Source organism: Larus michahellis, chromosome 1, assembly GCF_964199755.1.
Source record: "Larus michahellis chromosome 1, bLarMic1.1, whole genome shotgun sequence".
NCBI classification, from domain to species: Eukaryota; Metazoa; Chordata; class Aves; order Charadriiformes; family Laridae; genus Larus; species Larus michahellis.
Window position 1 is genome coordinate 195,758,984 of NC_133896.1, and position 8,755 is coordinate 195,767,738.

The 8,755-nt window shown below is 46.2% G+C and overlaps 1 protein-coding gene across 3 annotated transcripts; it reads right to left on the minus strand.

Annotated features, from left to right (window-relative positions):
• Nucleotides 1-490: 490 nt before the first annotated feature.
• Nucleotides 491-7,038, minus strand: CCNA1 (cyclin A1). 3 transcript variants are annotated; one of them, XM_074572947.1, is made up of 9 exons: nt 6,974-7,038; nt 6,397-6,542; nt 4,863-5,106; nt 4,519-4,640; nt 3,572-3,795; nt 2,764-2,968; nt 1,752-1,865; nt 950-1,083; nt 491-755 (listed from the first exon to the last, which is right to left on the minus strand). In XM_074572947.1, exons 2-9 carry the CDS (start codon nt 6,523-6,525, stop codon nt 704-706), a joined length of 1,224 nt encoding a protein of 407 aa, XP_074429048.1. In that variant the 5' UTR covers nt 6,526-6,542; nt 6,974-7,038; the 3' UTR covers nt 491-703. The 3 variants fall into 3 exon arrangements, with proteins under 3 accessions (XP_074429048.1, XP_074429045.1, XP_074429047.1); XM_074572944.1 differs by lacking the exon at nt 6,974-7,038 and adding an exon at nt 6,711-6,933; XM_074572946.1 differs by lacking the exon at nt 6,974-7,038 and adding an exon at nt 6,736-6,764.
• Nucleotides 7,039-8,755: the final 1,717 nt, after the last annotated feature.

Genomic DNA, 8,755 nt, shown 5'->3' on the forward strand with positions numbered 1-8,755 from the left:
CCAGTTTCTTTGTCATAGCTGTTAGCTGTGCTCTCCACTGCAGTCTGTCCACCAGTGCTTGAAGTGTTCGTAAGGCTCTGCCAGCCACAATCTCACCTTACTCAAACTCCCACAAAGGAATCTCCCTTATTCACCTCAATAAAGGCAAGTTTAACTTTCACCTCAACATTGAGATCCTCTAAACACAAGTTCAGAGTTCATAGACCATTTGCATCTGGATGCTTTTGCTGCAATATGGTAAACAAGTTCCAGAAAATAGGTTCTGTTCATGGTTGCGTGATCTTGTCTTATAGAAAAGGAGGAAACAGATAAAATGCTGCAGCAAGTCACATGCATCTATGGGGATGTCAGGTTGTATTGGTTCAAGCCATGCTTTATCCAGTTTAGCTAGCTAAAGAGCCCTGCTCACAACGATTTTGTAAAAAATTACAACCCTTTTTACCCACTGTTACTAGAGATATTAACAGAAATCAGAAGATTCACAAAGCAATAGTGTAATAAGACATTTATTAAAAGTGCTGTCAGTTATATTAAGAGCTATAGTCTAATATCCTTTTTTGAAAAGGCATCTAATTAAAAATACTAGCTAAAAACCATTCCGATCACTATGGTTACAGACACATGACCTGCAGTGCTCTATGAAATACTAGACCAGCTTTGCTGATTGCGAGGAAGTCATCTCCAAGTCCAGGATCCACAGTCTCTATTGTAGAGGAAGAACTGCTGGGGGTTCCAGAAGAGACACCTGCAGGTACCTGGAATAGAAATGCAGTCACTAAAGATACTCGTTTAGCTGACAAATTTAAAGATAGCACCTTCTTGAGGTGATATCTTCTCAACACTATGAGAAGTTTGTCAGCTACAGCAGCTGTAGCCCAAGCTGCTAAACCCGAGCCATCTTGTGCTTACAGCCTCCAAGTTACAGAACACTGGCTTCCTGGTTACTTACTTTGAGCGCTTATACTTCTCCTTAATTGCTTGCAGTTGGCAATGGCGAGCATCAAGGCAGGCTTTATGCAGATCAGTCAGACAAGGCACTATCTCACTTAATGAATACCCAGTGAATGCAGCAAGCGTTTCTGGCTGGACAGAGCAGAAGAAAAAAAAAACAAGTGTTACTCTATCGTAGGCACATTCATCTAGAAGATACATTTAATACAGAAACAAAACACGTTTTTACTTCAGTGTTCACTCTAGATTCTTTAGGCTTGAGAAGGATTCAGAAGTATCCTGCCATCAGTTTCACTCTAGGTCTTCCTTGGTGCCAGGAGACCTGACAAGAAGCTCCTTCTGCTCTAAGCATGTGGCATGCAGTACATATCTTCGGGATTTTGTTCTCTGCTGAAGCTATTCCTTCAACACACAGCTGAAAGGCCTACCAAGGCTTGCATTAAAGCAACCGCTCAGCATGATCACTGCGCTCGAGTGGACACATGCAGCTCTTCTCCCTCCCAGAAAGCTCCAAATTGGTTTTGGGGGACGAATTTCAGAGATTAAAGACTGACAAGGCTTTAGGTACAGACTTGATGCAAGTGAGCAAGACAGCTAGGTCCCTCCCATTTCAGAGAAGAGGCAAGATACTTCAGGTTGATTTAATATTCATTTATCAGGTAGTCCCACAAGCTCAGGAACAGCAGCTCATCCTACAATTTCAGCCTTCATACTTTGAAGCTACTCCTGCTTCTCAGCCTAGTTCTAATGATAACATGAAATGCTTGAGCTACTCATTAACATGCAGTAGTTGTTCTTACCCAGAAAGACCTGTTCACAGTATAGTTTGCTAGACAGTAGGCTGCTGCAGCAGTTTGTGAAGGAAGGTACTTCAGGAAAGGATCAGCTTCAAGGAGACTCAGCTCTGCAAGATACTGAACAAAAAAAGCCACAAGTCCTTCAAGCAGAACAAGCATAGCTGGTGCAGTCAGTCCACTACAACAAGCACTGAAAAGTGTCAGTGGTCTCTGTTTCATGTTACAAAACCATGAGTTACATGTCTGGTAGGTAGAAATAGCATTCTACTCCTGTTGATGTTATGGAACCTTTACAATGTTTCAGTGGGGACGGAAAGACCACGTGTCAAAGCCTGAACAAGCTACACTACAATCTGAAGTTCTGGTCCCATCATCAGCTCTGGTATAGTTTTACCAATAGAGACTTAGAAAATTCATGTTTTATAAAAATGAAATACACTCTTCCCATCCTCCAAGGCTCTTGTTCACATAGGTGGAGCTCACTTGGAGATCAGGGATAAATGGACAGCTCTAAGAAATAGAATTTGGGTTCTGTTGGAGCCAAGCCGCTCTACAATCCTATACTCAGTGCAGATAAGCAGCTGGTCATACGTTTTGCTATAAGCTTGGGTTACTCTAAGCAGGGTTGCCAATGCAGTTATGCCGGCATGCGCTGTGTCATTGTGTAGCAATATGTAGTACCACCACATCCAGGGCAGACTTGCTATGCAGGCACTGTTGAAAAAACAGCCATGTTCCTATCACCCAGCTGCCTGGGCAGCGCAGACTGACTAAACTAGACAGTTAGACCAAACTTAGTATTTCCATGAGACATTTATCCAGAAGTCTCAGCACACAAACATCCGGTCTCAGGCCTGTTTCAGTTCCAGATAAGACTTGACATAAAAAGAGTATCTTCTGCTAGAGCACAGTATAGTAGCAGAACCTGTCTGTTCAGGTAACTTATTGAAATACAAGCGGTTCTGCTTCTAGGATCACTTCTCCCCCTCGGTCCTAAAAGGAGGATAATTCATACCCTTGCAAAGTTCTCTGTCCTCATACAGACTCCATGCCTCTGAATATACTGAAGGAGGAACTGGTTGGTGGTTGGAGCTGCTAGGTCAAAAGCCAGCACTTTGAGAAGCAGGTGTTCCATTCTTAGCAGCTGTCTCTTTGTGTAGGTATCATCTGTTATATACACAAATTCATCCACTCCTGGTGGATAGATCTCTTCATATTTCCTGAAAAAGGAGTACAGAAGCCACATTTGTCAGCTTGAAAGGGTAAAAGAAAGCCTTGTGTTGGACCCATGTCAGGATGAGGACATGACATTACTAAGACTTGTCTAGAGCTCTTATTTTAGTCCTGCCTCTAGGATTGGTAACAATTTAGTTTCAAATTTGGGCAAAGATTTTTTAGAACTCCAAGTCATCAGTCTAGCTAGAAACACACTCACATAGTTAGTTCTTAAAAAATAGCACTCTCTCGGAGAGAAAGCCCCAGTAACATAATGCATTTCAGACAAAAACCCATGCACTCCTAGGCTATGTTGGGTACTTCAAGCAGTTCAAGGCTAATTACAGATTGCAGCTGTGAATCTACTACAGCCTAGCAGCCTAACACAGTAGTGTTTTGCTCCTGCTGTTATGGTTTTGACACTACAGTTCCTCACATCACAAACATTAAATGTTTAATTTTGCTAGTGCCAAAGCAAAGTTGCTAGTCTTGAGATATCATGAAAAGCTACCTACAACTGCAAGCTTCAGTCCTTGAAATTAAGCTAAAAGCCTCAGCCCAAAAATATTCCAAAAACACCAATATTTCAGGAGATGATAAACACTTACGCAGCCAGAAGAACTGCTGCTGTTCCTACAAGCTGCAGCTTCCCTCTAAGAACAGACATGCAGGAAAGAAACCTATCCAAGAAGTTCACTGCCAAGTACAAAGTTTCTGTCCGAAGTTTATATTCTTCCCCTACTTCCACCAGCCAGTCTACCAAGATGGCACGCATCCCTGTTGTGATATCTGGTTGCTTCCTCATGTAGTTGGGCTTGGGCCTGAATCTTACCTATTTGGAGAGAGAGTTGAAGAATCAGGACACTCACCCTGAAAGAGAGCCATTGGTAGCTGAGCTGATTAACATTCTTTATACTTGCAGCAAAAGGAGTATGAGTTGTTCCACTATTAATAAAGTCATTACTACTAAGTATAATTATAGCACTAGTAGTATTAATTAGCTGCTAGTAGCATCTGTAGAAAGTAGTATTTCTACACTGAAGAAATAGGAGCTACTGTGTTAGTAGCAGCATAGTAAAAGACCTCCTGGACTATAATCAGCTTTTGACATCAAACACATCCAAGCCTTTCAGAGGGACCTGAGAATGACTTTGAACAAGTCACATTTTTCCCCTTTTCCTATTGGGAGGCTGCATTTCACTGCTCATACAGAAAGGTAGGAAAAACTAGCACTATAACGAGAGAACTGTCAGGGAGATGGCATCCAACTGATTTAGTATTTCTGCAGTATTCAGCTCCCATCTGCAAGAATTCTTCATCCCAAGGAGTCAGAGATGCTCCAACAGTGGGGTATTTCTGGGATGCAGAGTAATTCTGAAAGATCTTATCACTGTTGAGAAGCTGCTCGTGATTCTAGCTTCAGAGATGTCTTTTACTGCTTGCTTTGTAGCTCAGTGTCAGCCTCAAGTTATCATGGGGCAGCCATGTGTCTTTGCAGTGTTGCAGCCCATCACAGAGACCACAAATACCTATGAGCTCGTTACAAGCAACTCACTTCAGCCTCTCGGAGGTACTGATGAATGTCTTCCGCGTACTCTCCCACAGTCAAAGTTATGGCATCTCCCATGTGATCCTCGGGCTGGGACTGGAAGGATGTGTCCACTACCATAGGAGATCCTAACAGGTAAGAGGACCAGCAAGACTTTTTAGTAATTAGCCCCTTCACCTCTTGCTATTTCTAGCACAGAGGTGTTGTACCTCATGTAGACACAAACCAAATTATCTTGAAGCGTTATTTATTGTAACATAAGCGACTGACTAGCTTACCAGCATCGTAATTCATAACCACTCTACATGTTCTTGTGCTGTAGATACCACCTTCATAGTAGCAGGCATTACCTGTACTCAGATCCAGTAGTAGGTGAATACTGGATTTCATTGCACTGGTATCCAGTTCACACAGACTTGATTCCAGCTCTTCAGCCACTTGGCAGTTGTAGTTTTCTTTCTCTTCTGGTTCATCTATGTAGATAGAAAACCCTTGCTTTGATGCAGCATTGACCACGCAGTTGGGTAATTCATCTTTTCCAGATGAAGGGATGGTGTTTTCAGAGCCAGAGAAGCGTCTGATAACAGCAGCACCCTGAAAGGGAGCACACAACAATGCTGTGGGAGGGCAACTCAGGAAGAAAACAACACTTGTTTTACAACATTTTACAACTCAGGAAGAAAACAACACTTCTATCACTTCTTGTAGAAAGTAAAATCACTTCCCTTGCCTAACAGACACCAATAATATAAAAGTTAACTGGAAAACCCACCAACTACATTAGTGCTTCGGAAGTACCACTCATTGCTGTCTTGCTGCAATAGACTCCTCACAGCAAGGCTGAGGTGTAGCCAAAGTCAGGAACCAGGGGAGTAGCCTCATCTCCAGTGCCCACCCCCAAGGAGAATGAGGTGAGGGTGCTGCTCGGTTCTGATGGGGCTGGCAAGCGCAGGGTCTGCTCCACATTCAGTTCTGGCAAGGAGCAGCTGCTCTGAAGTGCAGCAAGTTAAAGTAACAAAAAGACTTAGGAAGGACTTCACCTGCAAGAATGCATTTTATGCTGAGTTACAAACCAAATTTTGAACTTTTGAGCTCAAGCATCACAACCCCTAGGACTACAATATGTAACCAAGATGCAATCCTTCACACTGTTTACTATCAGTGACCCACCAACTGGGTTAGGTGCTTCACACAGTCACAACTGAGAAAAGTTTGTTTACACATAACAGCTGCTATTCCAGGTCCTGTAATCAGCACAACACCACCTTCCCTGCTACACCAGCAGACTTCAGGAGACCTCAAGGAACAGAAATGCAGACAGACACCCTGCTGTGAACTTCAGCTTCTTGAAGGCTCTGGCACCCTGATGGTAGCATGGCCAGCCACACGGCAGTGGGACCTTTGGGTAAGCATCAGTGAAGACTTTTCTTCCATCACCCCCTACACTTTCAGAGGGCAAGTGTCCAAATAAAGTCTCACTGCATCTCCCTTCCTTCCAGGAGGGATTATTTGTTCAAAGCATTTCCACGGGAGAGCGTCAGCAGATAAGGACTAAGCAGTTACTAGCAGGGTTTCTCGGGAAACTCACGCTCATTAACCGGAGCCCGATTCTGCTCCCTACCCCACCGCCCCCAGGCCTTTACCTGCCGCCTCCAGGGAAGGTGCATGCCCGCTCACACCCGCGGCAGGCGGCCGGCCCCAGCTCCCAGCCCGCATCAAGGAGCTCCCTCCGGCCCGCGGGGAGGGCAACCGGCCGGCCGGGGCTTCCTCGGGGGCAGCACGGCAGGTGGCCGCGGCCCCTCGGCGGGGAGAGGATGCGCGGCAGCCGCCGCAGCGGCTCGGCGGGCAGCGAGGGAGGAGGCTGCCGCCGCCGGCGGGGCTCACCTGGCCGCCGGGCCGCTGCTGCCCATTCTCCGCCAGCACTCCCAGAACGGCCCGGCCGCCGCTGCTGCGGGGGGCGGCGGGGCAGGGCTCCCGCCGGCCCGCCCGGCTCTTCTCACCGGTGCGGCGCATCGCCCCGACGTTGGTACCTTTCGGAGGAAAAAAACACCAAAACAAAACCCAAAGTAAAGTTGGGGGCGGGTAGGGGGTGAATTAAAACCCAAACCAGCACAAATACTCGGTTATGCCTCGGGCATCCCCCCCCGCCCCGCAAGAAGGCAGGCTGCCGGTCGGTCGCGCTGCCGGAGAGCCCGCACCGCGTTGCCCGGTCCCGCTCGCTACCGGCCCCCGGAGAACGCTGCGCCCCGCACGGCCACGGAGGCTGCCCGCCCCCCGCCGCCCTTATATAGGCGGCGGCCAATGAAGGCGGTGGCTGTTGGCCGCGGCCAGTTGGAAGCCCGGGCCGCAACCCTCGGCGCCACCGCCCTGGCAACCCAAGCGGCGGCGGGGTCGTCATGGAAACGCCGGGGGGGGCCGCCCGCCGCGGGCCCGACCGCGCTGCCCCGCGCAGGACACGCACCGCCCCGCGCAGCGCCCGCGGAGCGGCCGCGGGCACCGATGGCTGCCCGAGAGGCGCGGCCCCTGCTGCCGCCCCGCGCCTCGCACTGCCCGCTGCTCCTAAATACACGGAATGTGAGAGAAGGAGGTAAAAGCGACAACAGCAGCTTTCCGGGAACAGTTGAGTCGGAAGAATTTGACTTCGCTCTTTGATAAAGGAAAAAAAAGAAAAAGGAAATTTTAGTTTATTTCTGCACGGATTTGACTTTCATGACACTCTGGTAAAAGTCTAAGCAAGGGGACAACCACAGAACTGATGGCACAGCTGTACACAAAAGCAGTTCTCAGCTGTCAACGGTGGAAATGCAGAGCTTTATAAAAGGAATTAAGCAGTGGTTCGTCCAGTGCCATCAAAGATTTTCACCGGTGATGTAAATAATGACACAGACAGCACACTTACTGAATTTGGTGGTACTGGGAAGGGCTGTGGCTATGCTGGGGAACAAGAATAGATTTCAGAAATTATTTTGACAATCTGGAAAAATGTTCATGAAAAATGGGATGCCCCTGAAGTGCAAGGTCAGAGAGAGCCATCGGCTGCAGAAATGCAGGATGGGGAGCAGCCAGGTAGGTAGCAGCTCCATGAAGAAGAACCCGGAGGTTACAGTGAACCTTAGGCTGAGCGTAAGTCACCATGCTCGTGGCTCTCCTAGCATGAACAAACAGGAATATAGCCTGTGTGGTACATGGTCCTTCTGAAAGTCCACAGTGAAGACAAAAGAGCAAGCAGTGTAACAGCTTAAACCTCAGCATGAGATTTAGGTTAGATATCAGCTTTGCGATGCTCCAGAAGAGGCAGGATGGGAAATATTGGGACTTCCTTTTTTGCAGTTGCAGAGCAAGTTAAAGAAACTACTGTCAAAAATGACTCCACCTTGGGCAGTTGTGGTACTTCTTGAGATGCTCTGCAGTGTGACTGACATGTAGAAGCTATGATCCAAAATTTGGATACATCAAGCAGGGTCTTATGCCAGATTTGGTTTTGCAGTTCTTGTCATCCAGGCTGTATTAAGGTCTGTATTTTTTCTTCCCACTTTTCTTATGTTTATTTTTTAATTGGCTTCCCACCCCCATCAAATTAATTTGCCATCAGAGGTAAGTGGTATATCTCAAGGTGAAAAATGTTACCCGTGTTCAATCTGTTGGCCATGTAACACTACTTTTCAAAGGGAGGATCTCCATGTCCTTGCAGCAGCAAGGTCATAAGCAGGTAGTTTTCATAGTGGAGCTGTCACAGCTACGGGCGTGGGCAAATGCAGGTCAGAGGGACTGAACGTTACGCTATACTTCTGTGTTCTTCTCTCTTCCATGTCTCCTCTAAACCCCAGGTTTCCACACGGAAGGCTTCACTTGGCGACACTTCTTTAAACATTTTCATACGAAGTTTTTATTTCTGGAAAAAAATCAGTCTAGCTGCCAGCCTTTGAAATTAAATGGAACTTTTAATACTTTTTATCCTACTATTTTGATGGGATTACTAAAAAAATATTGAAAAAATCCTGTGCTACAATATATGTAGAATCTATAGCAGTCTAAGAAGGTGGATGTTAATCAAAACCATTTCTAAATGTGTGAATATTCCACATTTTAATGAAAATTTTCCATTTTAGTAACATTTTAAAAGAAAAGGCTTTTGAAAATTGTGTATTTTATCCGTGAAAAAAAGCCCACTCTCATACTTTTTAGGAATAAAGAAAGAAAAAAATGGGATTTTTCCATCAAAGCAAAAATTTCCTTTTTTTAG

Bases quoted from the DNA above. Each gene is read 5' to 3' on its own strand.
- CCNA1 (XM_074572947.1), bottom strand. From the start codon at position 6,525: ATGCGCCGCACCGGTGAGAAGAGCCGGGCGGGCCGGCGGGAGCCCTGC. The intron at 5,107-6,396 runs GTGAGCCCCGCC...GCTCCCTTTCAG, and splicing joins AGCAGCGGCCCGGCGGCCAG to GGTGCTGCTGTTATCAGACG. The intron at 4,641-4,862 runs GTAATGCCTGCT...CTTACCTGTTAG, and splicing joins ACTACTGGATCTGAGTACAG to GATCTCCTATGGTAGTGGAC.